The sequence below is a fragment of the Apteryx mantelli genome, chromosome 3, assembly GCF_036417845.1.
Source record: "Apteryx mantelli isolate bAptMan1 chromosome 3, bAptMan1.hap1, whole genome shotgun sequence".
Taxonomy (NCBI): Eukaryota; Metazoa; Chordata; class Aves; order Apterygiformes; family Apterygidae; genus Apteryx; species Apteryx mantelli.
The window spans coordinates 13,601,432-13,617,484 of record NC_089980.1 but is presented as its reverse complement, the minus strand read 5'-3'; the positions used below and the strand labels follow the sequence as shown (position 1 = coordinate 13,617,484).

The 16,053-nt window shown below is 44.0% G+C and overlaps 1 protein-coding gene and 1 long non-coding RNA gene across 2 annotated transcripts in view; one reads left to right on the top strand and one right to left on the bottom strand.

Moving 5' to 3' along the window:
• Positions 1-13,026, bottom strand: part of FERMT1 (FERM domain containing kindlin 1) — a 25,730-nt gene extending 12,704 nt beyond the window's left edge. Inside the window, exons 1-6 of the mRNA XM_013949946.2 lie at positions 12,950-13,026; positions 8,541-8,714; positions 4,610-4,843; positions 2,944-3,090; positions 2,173-2,386; positions 1,062-1,164 (exon numbers count right to left, since the gene is read on the bottom strand). Coding sequence (XP_013805400.1) covers positions 1,062-1,164; positions 2,173-2,386; positions 2,944-3,090; positions 4,610-4,843; positions 8,541-8,691 — 849 coding nt within the window. The 5' untranslated portion in view covers positions 8,692-8,714; positions 12,950-13,026. The remainder of the gene's footprint in view (positions 1-1,061; positions 1,165-2,172; positions 2,387-2,943; positions 3,091-4,609; positions 4,844-8,540; positions 8,715-12,949) is intronic.
• On the top strand, positions 12,227-16,053 carry LOC106490521 (uncharacterized). The gene is made up of 3 exons (XR_001293625.2): positions 12,227-12,275; positions 14,809-14,883; positions 15,935-16,053. It is a non-coding gene; the product is annotated as an uncharacterized lncRNA (long non-coding RNA).

The following is a 16,053-nucleotide window of genomic DNA, read 5'->3' as shown; positions in this document are numbered from 1 at the left end:
AGTGACTCACAGAGATATTCAAGCCCCAGAGCTAGTGCAAGGCAGGTGATGGGAGGATGAACCTGGGAGTGTGACCTCTCTTTCAATGGTGGTGAGCTATGAAGTAGCCTTGGGTAATTTCATCCTATGGCTCCATTGCCGGCTGGGGCAACGAATGGAAATGTTTGGGCTGCTTAAGTTGAGGCACCTGTTTGATTTTTCGTAGGGGTGGCATTTCATCCAAAACATGCCACCTGTACAAGAAAGTGCCATTCTTTTTATCTGAGAAGCCTGAAATGAAACAACTAATTTACAGACAGTAATAATGCTAAATCCTCAGCTGATATAAATGGTCTACATAAAATTCACATTAGAACTCTTGTTGATTTATACTGGTCAATGATCATGCTTTAATTTCACTTTAATTTCACCACCCAAGCGTTAAAAACCCTGGTTTAACAAAACCACAGTAACTGATTTTTAGTGGAAATAAGGGTAAGCGAGAGGCAACTTTAGAGAAGTGTTTAAGTGTGGTTTTTTTTGAAGCCTAAGTCTGGTTTTCAAAAGGGCCCTAAGCATTTGTGCTGAGCTTTCCCAAGGTATTTAATCACTCAAATCACTGAGTTGTATTGGAAGAGATTTGATTTAGGTGCCTTAGTGCTTCAGAAGGCTTGAGCCTGGAAAAGCCAAATCTCACTGAAGGGCAGTGGAACGTAAGTGCCATTTTTAAGTCCATTTTCAAAAATAGGATGCATACCTTTACATCCTTTGAGATACTACTGGTTAAGGCTTCCCCTTAGTTTTTCTTTTGAGATAGAAAGTAAACCAGAAAGTAAACCAGCCCCCCTGGAAATCTGGCCACTATTTCTGGCGCTCTTCAGATCTCGTCTTTATACTTAAGAACTTATTTCAGGTGAAGATGGTGATTCGCTATCCAGAGGGGAAGAGTAGAGCCTTAGCTGGAGGGAACAAATGGAATTCGATCTCTGAAAAGCCCATAACAAATCCTAGCTAAAATTCAGTATCCTTATGTAACATGAAAGCAGGCAAACAATGAGTAACAATAAAAACAAAGCTCTTACTTTTGGATTCAAATCAAAGAAAGAGTAATATTTAAAGCGTAAAAGAAGTTGATCGTCCTCCAGAATGCCTTGTTCCATTAGTGACCGGGATGAATCTAGCCAGCTGCAGAAGAAAACAACCCACAAATTCATTTGTGCAGGATAAACTATCACACCTGCAGAGCTCCAATGTAATTGTGAAACGAAAGTGAGAACAAACAGCTCTAATTCCTGCGAGCCTGGGGAAAATTCATACAACTTGAAAAGGCAGAACATTCCTATGGATTTTCAACTTTCAGTGTTTGAACACCATACCTAAAATCTTTCTAATTTTTCTCCAGCACTAGCTAAAATCTTCTGCTTCAAGAGTAGATGCCAGAAACAGAGCAGAAAGTAGTTATGGGATGACCTACCAAAAGATTCTTTCTTCTTGACCTCTAGAAATGGGAAATTAACTTAAGCCAAGGTAAAAATGCTTCTGTATCTTTAGAATTCCTGCTTTTTACTTCAGGGTTTGCTGTCTTATAATTCTAGCTACTTTTGTTACCCAATGAAATCTAATTAAAATGTTGAAGTCACTGTTGAATGCTCCAAAGATCTAAAAAATGACAATCTGTGTTTTAATGCTAAAGAGACAATACTCTCCAAGAATTGCGCCACTAAACCCCTAGTGCTCTATCTTCTGCTGTGAGGTACAATAAGCAATGTTTGCTTGTGCATAATTAAAGAAGTCACCTATTTGTATTGCATTAGAGCTTACTAACTTTATCCCCGTGTGTAGTTCCGCTGCCCATTAAAGCCTGAGTTTGCTATCCAAACTGACCTTGAGCCGTGCCCACACACTGCTACTCACTTCAGTGGATTTGCCTTCGTCTAACAAAGGAATTTAATCCAGAGTCTACACAGTTATATTGACAAAGTTGTCTCACCAAGAACGTTGATTAAGGAAAAAAGATCAAAAAGAGTCTAAGATTTCTGAGGCGAAACGTAGATCAAAGTATACTTTAAAGTAGCAATATAGCCTAATATCAGGCTTCTGTTTTCAAATTCTGCTTAGCACTTCTTAAAAAGCTGGATTAATGGCATCGCCGTTAAATCAGCTAACAAAGATATCAAAGAGAGGCATCCTTACCCTGCATTAAGTTTGGCTTTATCAGCTAAAGTCCGAGGCTGGTACATCTCTGCTAGCGTTTCTGGAGAACAGTTGGGATGGCTGAAGGCAAGGATGCTGCAGTTCTGCTCAGTCAAGGGACTGTCGCTGAACCAAGTAATTGTAGAAGAAGCTGGTGTCCCATTGACAGGATCATAAATAGGTGTCATGGTTTTACTATATAAACCTGGGCTTGCTGCAAGTTAGAACAGTAATGCATTATTCCAAAGAAAATGACCTTTGGACTTAGGTAGTCTACCGCTTCCCAGCAAAAAAAGGCCCTTTTCTTTCAAGACACTCTCCTATGTCTACTGTGTGCAGCAGGCCTTGCCCTTTCAGAGATGAAGTGCCCTCAGGGACAGAAGAGCTTTTCCTTGTTCTGTGAAATATCTCAGATTTGGTGGAGAAAGAGAGAGACTTATTTTCAATTCTGTATTTTTGCTTCTCCTTTCAGGTTGCCAAAATTGTTGACTAGTTTAAGTTAAGCCTCATATTTTTAAAGAACAGTAGCAGATACTGTGTGCACAGCCACAGTTAATAATCTGTTCTCTGGTGTGCCCTTTCATATACCAATGGAAAGGGAAACATAAAACAAACCCCCCCCCCAAACAAACAGAAAAGGAAAATACTGAAGGTCTCTGACCTCCATTCTACATTAAACTGTTCTCCCCTGTTTTAATTGTGGATCAAAGAATTTCTTCCTCCTTTTGGCCTTCAATCAGGAGAATAAGATCACATGAGTTTTTCCATTACCTGGTGATCCAGAAATCACTGGAGAGTTGCACAGGTTTAAAATATCTTCTATAACTGGTTCTTTGCTATTCTTGTCTTTTTTCTTTTTCTTTTTGAGTGTGTCTTCTGATTGCTTCAACAAAGAGAGTTCCTCTGACCGCCTAATATCTGTAATTGCAATTCGGGAATTGAAGCAAGAGAAAACCTTTGAAACTCAGAAGTTCATGGCCAAAAAGACCAGTTGGTAAAAGCATCTGGGGAAGCTCCATATTGCTATCTGCATCTTATTTTTAACAGGTTGAGAGGACTACCCATTAAAAAAAAGCCAGTAATTCACTGTAAAGGCTAAAGACTTCAGGCTGTGAGGGTGAGATTTGCCAGGATTTAAGCCTGCTTTTGTAGTAAGCATTACTGCATTTTTAGAACACTAGGGACAAACTCTTTCTCCCTTGATGTCTCTGCAGTTGCCTTTGAGCAGAATAAACTCAGCGAAGTCTCTGACTTCTGAATAAGTGAGAACAGAAACAGAACTACTCTGTTTGAAGTTCATGCCTTTTCTTTTTCATTTAAAAATTTTACTTTTCACCTATAAGACCTTGTCTTGGCGATACACTATTCCCTAATACTCTGCTGTTTTAGACCTGTATTGTCAATTGCAAACTGGGTACTTTGTTTCTGAATGATACTCTTATCCTGCAGTAAGCAAAGACATTTTTGACATGAGAGAAGTTACAGAGTTCCTGTACTCATTCAATTCAATCTGGAAGAAAAATGTGGGCAGAAATATTTAATTTAGCCAAATTTCAGTTGAACAATTATCACATCATTCCATCATAGCTGTTAAGTGTAATAAAGACATACTATCCCTTTCACAATCCGTTACTAGAAGATGGAGTTGAAAGGTGCATTGTGGTAAATACGGCTTGAGGTGGTAAATTCCTTCTGAAGCTGAATGTGTTAATAGGCTAAGCTTTGAAGATCTAAATTAAAATGGGGATTAGGTGTACCCTAAAATTAAAGGATTCTGGAGATTGTTTGCAGGCTCATCTTAATCCTGTTGGTCACAGGCACGCAGATCTGGCAGATTTCAAAACCTAATCTCTGCTTGGAGGTGCTCCATCCTTGGACTAGCAGAGACGTATGGACTCATCACTACAGTACATTCATGGGGTTGCGTGGGGTAGTTGCATATGCCCTGGACTGAAAAGGTTTGCAAGTGTCTTGGACTCTCAAGCACCCTCCTTCTGAAGAAAGCAACAGGCCAAGTTGAATATCATATTATTGGTACTAGTGCAAGTGATATATCAGCTGACACCCGTGAAATTGCCTGTGCTAAAAGCTGGTGTAGGAGGTGAATCAGCTCTTTGCTACAAGCCCAAAAAGTGAGCTGGCTCAAGGAGGAAAAGGATCCCGGCAAAGCCATCAACGGGACTTTGACAATCCAGTACTCCTGTGGGCCACGGGACACACTTCTGAGCACTGTTTGCATCAAGGTTATTGTACTGACTGAGAACCACTGATACATGCTGGATACTGAAAACAAGTGTCTGTCCTTTGATCTCAGATCAACTCAATCAAATTTCTCCTTGAGCTAAACAGTTTTGTGGGAGTAAGGACTTTACATCAAACAAAGACACTTAATGAAATGCTCAAATTTAGCTGCAGGAAGGGATTTAGTTTTACTTACTGAGAATTTTGCAGATGTCACTGACAGCTTTGAATACTACAGAAGAGAAGCTGACTTTCAGTCTCACGGTCTTCAGGTTTGGCAAGCGAAGCCGCAGCATTTTGTGCTGAGTAGTGAAGAGCAGCTTAGCATCTGCCTGTACCCCACATTTATCCAGTGTCCAGTGGGTTTTCAGAAGCCAACATTTTTTCTGCTCCCACCAAAGAGCATAATCTGACCAATCCTGTGATATTTCTAGCAAAATGTAAAAAACAAAACAAAAACAGAAGATCGTTAATAAACTATAGAGAAAACATACTCAAAAACTTGGCTTGGAAACTGTGCCCTGCAATTAGGAAAATTTATTTACATTGAAGTAACAACTACACTTCCTGGGACCTGGACCCCATTTGCTGAACACCTGTGGCAGTCACCGGGAACTAACTTTGCTTTCCCTGAAGAGTTAACATAGATGCTGACTGTGGTGCTGCCTTAATCTGCCAGATATCCACAGCGAAAGGGCATCCTAAATCTGGTGCTGTCTATGGTCCAAAGCTGTTTGCATCGTGCTGGGATACATACTAATAACAACACTTCGCAACTTGACAGCACAAGGTGAAAATCCTCCTGCAACAGCCTGAGTGCACCCAGATGGCCACGAGTTCTTCCACAGTCTCCTGGGAAGCACCACTGAACAGCTCATCTCTACAGGGTTAAGCACCAGCAATGCATCCCTGGAAGCCTTAGTGACACACAGCTAAGGGCTGTTCCAGGAAAGACACACTAATTCAGCTTTTCTCTATGGCTGCACAGTTAAGCTAACAAGGATGGTCACCTGAGCGTGGCCCACTTAGGACAACTTTATAGTGGCAACATTCTTTAAATAATGAACAGAACAAATTATTATGTTGTAAGTAAGCCCTGTGACAATAAGGAAAGAGTTAAAAGGCGCTCCAACATATAAGATGACCTTCTCTACCCCATTGGAGGTAGGAACGTATAAGGGAGATGGAATAGGTATGATATGGTACAGTACAGTAAAAAGGCCTTTTAATGGTCTGTGCAGAAGAGCAAGCTGGTGTGACCAACCAGGGATTAAGAGGGTTTCCTACTAAAATGTCTTGGAGAAGAGACAGGCCTGCCTAGAGACAACTGTCTTGTTTCATTAATATGGGCTTGCTTGGGTTTTGATTGAATAAAAGTTTGTGTATTTGGTACTTTGGAAAACATGCAGATAGAGAAGAGTTGGTTGAATGAAGAACAGATGGGAGGCTTTGTTCATTCCTTATGTTAAGAGTTTTGGAGGGGGAGAACAGCGACTTTAGTCTGACTAACCTTGAACAGTAAGCTATCCTAACCTGAAAGGTGTCAAAACCTTGAACAGATCAGCTTGAAAAGCACTCGTATAGGACAGAGATAAAGCATTGCTATTCTCAGTATTGCAGGGAATTCTCAGATTAAATGACTTCCCAGGTGCCAATGATCTGTAGTAGCAGGTGTAGTTTCTCTGTAACCTTGGTTTGTTCCTCACCAGCTCTGCCAGGAAGAGACTGTTCCTCTATGTGTCTAGAGTGCAGTAGAACCCTGCCCTGTTTTGGAGTTTCTTGGTAAAAAGTTGTTGCAAGAAAAGTGATAACAAATCATATAGTTCTAGATTTGCTATAAATATTATTTAATATAGAAAGCTTTTTGCACTAGTTGAATACACTAGCTTTCTCTAGTTGTAAAAATACTATGAAAAATTAGCCTTATTCCCCAGTGAGAACTCAGGCTACCATTAGTTGTTGGCTGAATTGTGAGTGGAAGCACAAAGAGAAGTCGTGGAAACCTACCTTGCTGGTTACATTTTTCTTCATTACAGATTTGCTACATGGTCAAATGTTGGAAAAGGGATTCCTTGATAAAAATCACTATCTCTAAGAAGAGCTTTTTCACCACTATGGGTTTTCATGTGAAAATGCCCTTCCATTGAATTGGATCCTTTTAAAAAATGTCTTGTGCATCTCCCTCTTCCCCCCCCCCAAAAAAAGAAATTTCAAAACAAAACCTTTCATTTGGCAGTAAGAGCCCTGAAATTATTAAGCTGAATTAAAAATTCTTGAGACTATTCTGCTGAAGGGTTTTCTTATAGTTCAGTTTTTCTCTTCTTGTTTTTCTGAAGTCAAACCATTTAAGAAAGATTAAGTTTCAAGGATTTTTTTTTGACAGTCAAGTAAGTGTAGTTCTCTTTTTTATGGTAAAAAAAAAAGTATTTTTAATTTTTTTCTAAAGAAACTTAAAAAAATCAAGTGTTTTTTCAGCTGGGGGGGAAGCACTGCCTAATCCTTTTTACTGTAGTAACTCTCCTAAATGGTAAAGATTTTTGGATCATTCCCTAAAACATCCCTTAATATTGATATGCTGCATTTATCAGAAAGAAAGGGACAAAACATTAAAACATTGTATTGAAAATACAAGAACATTTTAAAGTAAATCAAAAGTCTCAGGAGAGAAAGCTAGAACTGTCCATGAGGATCTATATGTTGTTATTCAGAGCATATAATTCTTTTCTAGATTTTGTACGGTTTGAACAACAAGAAGGCATCTATGATGGTATCTGAACATTAAGAAAGCAGGTGGAGGGAATACAATGGACTTTATTGTCTTTGAGTTTTATTTTCCCTAGCCTTTCACCTGCTTCAATAGCTGAGGCTCAATAATCCACAGTAACTCAAACTCTGGCAAACTGATATGACTTTTGTTCCACAGCCACTATCACATCAATCACCTTGGGAAAAGAAATGAGCCAACCGCAAGGCTGCAGCCTATAGCAACAGCGTATCTGTCTCTACCAAAATTTCTCTAGCATCATCGTATTAACTTCATGGCAGACACACTGATCTCCTATATTTGGATGCCAGACAAAGCAAACAAGACCTTAGGTTTCAACACATCATGCAAAGTGGTGACCAAGCTGACTAGGGGAGAAGGTAACTGCACCACAGTTTATGATGACTGCTGGAATAAGACAGAGGAGAAAAAAAACGGAGGAAAAAGAAAATCAAAGGTCAAACACTGGTGACCACATAAAACAGTTTCTGCATTGAATACTCTACTTTTTGTTGCCCCAAATCTGGTATTTCTAAAGCAAGGAACAGAAATGTGAAGCTGGTGACTGAAGACTTCTAGATTTAAGAACTCCAGGAAAGAGAACAATAGTTAAAAAACAAGTAGCATATGAAAACCCAGTGGCATTGATATAATAATCAAGTACCATGCCATCTTGCCTGTATCTGTCATTCTGCAGCCTCAGAGTACAGATGATTATTTTGGCAGGCAAGTCCATTTGGTTTCTTTTGAGTTAAAGAAACCTCGATTCTCTTACTGCCTGTGGGGCTGACCTGCTGTTACAGTACACAGGGTACTTTACCTTTCGTCTCCTTCTAACTTGGACTCGGCCAGTCTGTGCTCTGAGCAGCCATCCCCTACTGCATAGCTGGATACTGGATTACCTAACCATGGTTAGTTAAGCTGGCTCTGATTTTGGCTGGAATGCTACTGTAGCACAGTAGACAATAACTTCTGAAATGCCTACGTAACAACTAATTCTTTCTCTACAGGACTGCTATGGATGGACACATTTTTTTTGCTCCTCAGACTAATTAGATATGAAGCCTGTCTGGAAAGGGAGTTGGACTAGTTAGTTTAGTCCAACTATGACATTTGTCTAACTGGAGAACAAAAAGAGGTAAAGTTTTGTTTACGTTGTGATAGCATAGGTGTTTGAGTCGCAGACAAGGGTTCTGTCCACATAAAAAGCCAGGCTGGGTCTGCAGCACCTACGTGCTAGGTACACACCTAGAAATAAGTGAGGCAGTGCCATTTCAAAATGTGCAGGAGCCTCTTTTCTTAGAGGGAAAGCTGCATGTGTTATTTTAATGAGAGTGTGTAAATTAAACAGGTCTTTACTCACTAATTTGTTCTACTAATTTCAGCATCACTCCTCCAATATGAAGATCCCCTGAGACCCGTAGCGTAAATTCCTTTTGCTCCTCTTCGTACTGATGATCGACTATCACCAGGAGCTCCCAAGAGTTGGACCCGTATTCACTTGAGGAAATCATTTCTGGTAATGTCTGCGTAAGCTCTGCAGAAAAAAAGAGGATATTTTTTTCTTCCCATCTTTGAAATAAATGCATCTCTCCAAAGCCCCAAAACACTTCCATGCTGCCAAGACTTCACAGTGGCCTTGGCTGAAACTTCAGATGTGGTATCTTGTTACCTCTTTACTAGACTCTGCTTTTGTATTTACTCTTGCAAGATAGGAATGTGTGATTTTTTTTGTTTTTATTCTGAATGTTTTGTTTTTTTCCTATCTCAAGTTCTCTTGTTGGGTAGCGATAGCCCAGTTTCACTGAAGTTTCCCCACTATCCAGTGCTAAGCTGGCAGTTGGGACACCATAAAGCTTGCAGTTCACTGTGCAGTAAACAGGGTAGTTTTACTGATTTGTACACTTACTGCTGCAATTTTCCCTGTGAATAAAAGTTTACACTTGCAGCAAAGGCAGATGAATTCTGCCAGCTTGGTGCCACAGGACCAAAAGCGGAGTAGTTTTATCCATTTGCGTGGATCCGAGGGGAAACAAAACTTTAATGGCTCTCTGCCATTCAAACTCTGTTTGAATGGGGAGGATGAAATAACATTCAGGCATGCAAAATCAAGAAGTGGTGTTAAAAGGGACAAGCTGTCTCTGCAGGGAGTGGGGGGAAAACACGTAATCCAGGGAACTCTGCAGTAAAAGGACGGTACCAGCCCCTTTACAGTGCACTGCTTGTTGTCCAGAAGCCTCCTGGAAGTGTTAAAAACTTCCAGGCACGTAATTGCAGTTCCTGCTGATAGTGTGTTTGCACAGAGATGTAAGCGTGTATCCTGTCCCAGCAGGGTGACTAGTCCGAAATCCCACCAGGTTCCTGCTGGACAGGGAAACAGTAATCATGCCAAGCCAAACTGCAGAAGATGCTCAAAGCAGAAGCTCTGGTTATGATCAGTAGACTTCTGCTAATTCCTGAAGAACGAGCTTTTAAGTATAAGGCGACTGATGCTGCAGGAAGGATTTGTGTTATTTAATCAGTGAGAGAAGAGACCAGATTAGCACTCAGCTGTCATGTTAAACTGAACCCTAAGAAACGAACCTTTGCAGTTGAAGCTCAGGCAATGAAGTGCCTGGTTTCAACTTACTGCAGACTTCCAGCAGTATCTAGGAGCCCAAGTCCCAGGCAAAGACTCTGATAAAGTAGGTAAAGTACAAATATAGACTGCTTCTAATATAAAAAATAACTGGGATATGTTTGCAAAGAAAGCTGGAGGGAACATTAACAATGTTAACAGACTTCTGTAGCTCTTTTTAGAAAGTATTTAGTAAGTTAAAACCGTTAACCTAAAACTTAGGTCAAAAAGAATCAAGGGCCATGGTCACAAGTGAGGAGTGAGAGGAGGAGTGACCTTTTCTAGGACCGACCACAGAGAAAGACCAGACTAGCATAGGTTACAATAATGTAAAGTTAAGCTAAAGGTTAAATCTAGCATGCCTAGAAACCGGATGAAAATTTAAGTACACCTATTTACCAAGCTGATAATATTGAAGCTTTATGTTACTGATTAGATAATAAAAGGTTTTTAGTGCCAAAAGATACTACTCCAAGGCGGAGCCCAGTTCAAGGTTCATTCTGAGATTCCCATCAGAGGCATAAAGAGGCCCTTTCAACTAAACAGCCAGCCTGTTCTAGCTAAATCTGCTCCAGACTTTCAGATGTTATTAATGTTTCTTAACATCTTAAGGGTTAAGAGTTTCAACAGTAAGACTTTTCTTATTCTGTTGTGTTCACAAAATTATATATCATGCAGTATTTGTATCATGGAGTACAACATAAATTACAGTCATCTAACCATTTCAGTGAAGTTCTTTCAGTGAAGATCTGGTCTCAGAATACTGATGTTCTAGACCTGGTTCCTTGAACTCCTTTGGTCCTAGGTCACACCTGATGTCAACCCTATTGATGTAAAACTGGGTATCAAAAGGATAATAGAAATGTGGTGGTAATCACAGATTCTACTAATAAGGAAAAATGGTTCCAAAGGTAAAGGCAATGGAAGTGTGTCTGCTAAAGATGCGATTGATCCCAAAGAAATGCAGGACAACATAAATGAAACAGCCTGCACAGCTCAAAACCATCCTTTTAAGGAAAATCATCTTACTAAGGAGTGTCACTAGAGTAGGGCTGAGCGTGCCCTAAACTTCTAAAATCATTTTAACTTATGCAGACATCTAACTCAGAAATTTGCAACTTAATGACTACAAGAGGCTAACTTATACTGAGGAACAAGTGCTATTGTTAATTATGTTATTCCATGTGGCAGCCTACACCTTTTCACCAAATAGTTACTAAACCAACAAAGGTTGATGCTTATTCAAGAAGTTGTTTGTTTTGCCTTGATAAATGAAGACGTTATGTTGGACACTAGGAAACACTATGGCTCTACTGCTTCTGGGATAGGGCTGGGATGTTGAATTTGTGCAGCTCTGCACCATATGGATATACTGCTTTAGATACGCCTTACAGCAGGGGGTGAAGGGCTGTACCATGTTCCACAGCAGTGTGCATAGACACAGCTTCTGAGCAGGTCGCCCAGGCAGATGAGGCCTCCAGCACAAGGGCAGCAGAACGTGTAGAGATTGATTATTGTTGTTATGCTTTATTCATAGCAAAAGACAAAGCCTTGGCTTCAGAAAGCTAGAATGCCACCAATCACGCTCTAAGCATCAATAACAACACTGAAAATCAGTTGGCCTAAGCATGAGAACTCTGTGATTTCATTTCAGGAGCACAGGCATGGAATCTGGCACAGCTGCCATACTTTTACAGACACTTCAGCCTGCCATATGCCCGTATTGTTACTGAACAGAAACAGTCTGAGCTGCCCCCTTGTGCCAGCAAAAACATTTGGGAACTGATCCGGGTTACCTTTTTTTTTTTTTTTTTTAAATCTGGTTTAGTTTCCTAATCCAATTCTGCATACAAATGCATGTGCTGACACGGGTGAAAATGAGCAGCCCAAGGGGTGGGTGAAACCGTTTCTTTCATTCATGTTGCTGGTTTATAGGGCTTGGAAAACCATGGCCTGAGTGCAGCTAATTCTGGCACTCCACCATTCCCTAAAGCTGCTCTTTCCCCCACTTCCTTTTCAAAACAAGACGTTTCAGTTTGATGATAAGAAAACACAAACACTAGTAAATCTATCAGAGAATGCAGCACAAACAGACCCTAGTCTAGAAAAAGGAGCAAGCTTAGCAACAAGGACAACTCACTGCTGTGTATTTAAAAAACAAACCTAAACTCCACGTCTTCAAACCTTCAGGTGAAGCCTGGATCTGCTTTGGGAACACACAGCGTGGAGCTGGGGCTGCGCGGGGCCTCTTACAGAGATCAAACAGGCCAGAAACACGTCTTCAGGCCACTGCTAATTCTGGGCAATATTTCTACAGAGCATCTTAGGAAAGCAGTAATTTAACAGCTGCACTCTATAGCGTTTGTGTCCATACTATTAATTCCCTGCAAATTTTAGCCCTTACAGCTCCAAACTTCATGCTTAGTATGGAAATACAAGCGGGCGTTATTTGTACCAGAGCAAGAAAAGATCCACTTTAAGGTAAGTGGGGGGGGGGGGAAAAAGAGCATGATACTGTTCTCTCTGAATATTTCTAAGACATGTGGCGCCTTGGCATTTTTCATAAGACGACTGCTGCGAGATACGCAGCCCTAACCATAGCTGCTGCGCCCATTCCGCCTCCCTTCTGCGCTGGGCGAGCAGAGCGGGTGCGGGCGCGGGGGCACGTCGGGAAGTGCCACAGCGCCACCGACGAAGCGGCCCCGGCAAGGAGGCTCCCTTGAAGGGGGCGGCGGAGCCATCAGATGGAGCCGCGGCGAGCAAAAGAGCTCCCCCCCCCCCCAAAAAAAATAAAATTAAAAGGTCAGAAAATCTGGCCGTCCCGCCTTCCTCCTCCACCTCCCTCGCCGGCGCGGGGCGGCCCGCTGCCCCCTTGCACGTCCCCACGCGCAGGGCGCCGCGGGGCCCCCCGACGGCTGTGGGGAGCAGGGCCCCCCGCGCGCGCGCACCGCTCCACGCAGCCCCTCAAGCCCGCGGGGGTGCGGCCCCGGGGCCCCCTCAGGCGCGCGTGGGCACAGGAGGCCTCCCCACGGCCCCCTGCGGGCGTGCGTGGGTGCATGGGCAGGACCCGTCGCTGCAGGGCCCCTCGCACGCGGCGTTGTGTGGCGCACAGAGGGGCGAGCACCGTCCCTGCCGAGCCCCCCTCGCTCACTCACTTGCAGTGTCCCGCGGCAGCACCGTCCCTCGCCTCCCTGCGCGGCTCCCGCTCCCTTCGCCTCCACCTGGTGCCGGAGAGAGGGGGAAGGAGGAGGAGCAGGAGGAGCAGCGCCCTGCGCGACCCGGCCCGGCCCTGCCCCGCACCGCGGCTGGGCCCTGGGGGCTGCAGGGAGCGGCGCTGGCGCCGCTCCGCTCCCGCCCCCTTCCCCTTCCCCTTCCCGGCGGGAGCCCGCAGCCCGCCCCCGGCCCGCTCCGCTCCGCCCCGCTCCCGCCGCCGGGCGGGTGCCGGCAGGTGAGGGCGAGCCGGCCGCAGGCGGGGGCCGCGGCCGCTGAGGGGCGGCCGTTGGTGGTGGGGGGGCCGTTGGGCGCGCTGCGGCCGCCCGCTGCGGGGCGCGAGGCCGCGGCCGTCGGCGTGGCCCTGCCGGGCGGCCATGTGCCGTGCTGTTGCTGCCTGCCTCTGCCCGGGCACGGTGGCGGAGACTCTCCCCTCGAGGAGCTCCCCGGCCCCTTTCCTCGTGCCGCCGCCGCCGCCATTTCGGGAGGGGGTCCGGCTTCCTCGCCAAGGCCTCACGGCCCTGACGGCAGAGGGGAAAGGAGCAGGCGGCCTTTCGTGCCCGAGGGCGGCCCCCACCGATGCAGAGCTCCGTCTCTTGGGGGGTGAGGGCTTGCAGGTGTCCTCAGAGCAGCAGGAAAAAACAACCACAAAGACCCACCTCAACCCCTTGCCCCTCGCAAAGCTCCAAAATACTACCAACAAAGTACGAACCATAGCCCTAGCCCCACGGCCATAACCGGGCTCTGCTGATCGCTTTGGGTTACTGTTGCTCCCGTTTCTCTGCAGCTCGATGTTGCAAAGCTCCCTAGCTTACCAGAAACGTTTGCTCATGATGCTGGGACTATTTGTGTGGCTGAGGTGGTCTGTGGAAGAAGAGCGGTGTGAAAAAGCTCTTTCTGGTGGTGGTAGCTGGACCACGAGTGACAGCTGCCAAGGTGAGGTTGATAGCGGCCCTCAAAAACAAAGAATGGCAAATCTATACACGAAATACTTCCGTATCTCTCTATCAGGAAGTGAGAGCTGGGGAAAAGGCATGGTAAATATGACTTAAAAGAGAAATACTAAGTTTAGGGTAACTTAAAAAAAAAATTGTGACTCTACCTTAAAACCAGTTACTGTTTAAAAATGTAAAAATGCAGATAAAAGCCAGTCTATAGTGACCATGGCTGAAGGCTTTTCTCCTTCTGTCCTTCTTGTCTTCTTGTCTGACATTGGATGGTGGGTGTGAAACTGATAGGAGTAATAGTGCAACACCTAGAGGAGCCAAACTTAGGCTTGTTAGTGGACTCTAACTCATCTATGTTTAACAAGAACACCCTTACTCCACGGCCGTCAAGCCACCTTGGGTGTACAAGGGATTGCTGTTTTTAGTATGCAGTCATTGAGGAATTTGAGACTAATCTTCTATGGGTGGTTCCTGGGGAGAAAGTAAGTTCAGCTCTAAGGGTGTACACAACATGCCGAAGGACAGAAAGGAGTACTTGTGATGTAGGGATATGTTATGATGCACAGATTAAAAGTAGATTCAGTTGATTGGAACTGGGCGCATGCTCCTCTAAGAGGCAGTTTCCCCACATAAGAACTTGTCCTGGCTTAAGCTTTTGACCTGCTTGGTGGGTTTAGTGACTAAGATAAGACACAGTGGCAGACAGGAGAGAGAAATAGAGAAAAACAATATAAAGAATACATTTTTGGAAATGCATGGGGAACAAACAGTTACTCTTGTTGAAACAAAGTAGGTGTGAAGTAGCTGAACCACAGATAAAAATCATTGGATGTTGGCACCCTTTATTTCTCTCCTAGATTTAGTCACTGAGCTGCTCTGGCTACACGGATCTTTTGAGATTGTCTTCACCTGTACATGTGCATCAAGACTGTGTAAGTATCAGACATCCTTTGACTCACTGACTTGAGAGCTCATGTCTTTCAGGGCTCTCAATCACATGAGGGCACTAATAGGCTTTAATTGCCCTAAGCAGCCTCACCTGGGTTCCCCCAACTGCCTGCTCATGGGCCCAGGAGCTTCAATTAAGCTCAGGACTGGGCCTTCAGACCTTGCCTGAGTTATGTTGTAGGCATACCCATCTCCAGGCTGGACCCTGGGCCAATATTGTAGCCTCATCTCTAGGTCTGTCTTTGGCCCTGTCTCCTACTGCTTCTGACTGGATTCCCTGAACCTGGTTCACCCCCTTGCTGTGACTGGTGCTGTTGATGGACTCTGTTATCAGTACCCTGCACTGCCCATCGTGTTCAGACCCTATGGGACTGTGCCCCGGTTGATGAGAGTACTGTGTGTGTTGGGGTCACCTTCTGGTCCTGGCTCATTCCTCCTTGTAGAGCAACCCTGTTCTTGCTGCTCCCTCATAATGCTTTGACTCAATGTTTGGCTGGCTATTCGATCTTCATATGGCAGTTTGGTAAGCTGTTTTTTAATATGGGGTACGTATGTAGAGCAGCAAACAATTTCACAGGGTCATGAGGGAATATGAAACTCGGGTCTGAGTTGCTTTTAACTGTTGGAAAAGTAAGTAGAAAAAATTCACAGAGGTAGTTCTTGGGCCTCTTCCTAGCAGTTTGAGCTTGTTTGGTCTTACATGCATGGCTAAGAAAAGGCTACGAAGCTTTTCCTGGTGTTCCTTTACAGCCTAAGCATGGACATGATGCAGAGGTCCGGGGAACTCTGTAAACAGCTGGGTCTGCTGCTGCTCAGTTAGGAAAAAAATCGTTGTGTTTTGTTGTTTAAACAAATAAAACTTCTTTCCTTTGGGCAAGACTGCAGGCCCTTGGTTAAATCAAGCAAAAAGATGGTCAGGAGATAGTAGATATAAACAAAGGTGGCTACCAGCCCAGAACTATTAATAACCATGGACTCCCATTTCTGGATGGATCCAAGCCTTAACCTCTTCTAAGCACAAACTTTTTTTTTCAGTTCCCTGTGAATGACTGACCTGAGGGAAGAGAATGCAGAGTTTAGCGTCATCCTTGTTCTGCTGTGCTTGGAGGGCTGTGGGACATGTTCCTCCTTAACAGCTCTGGGAGTGCTGGAGA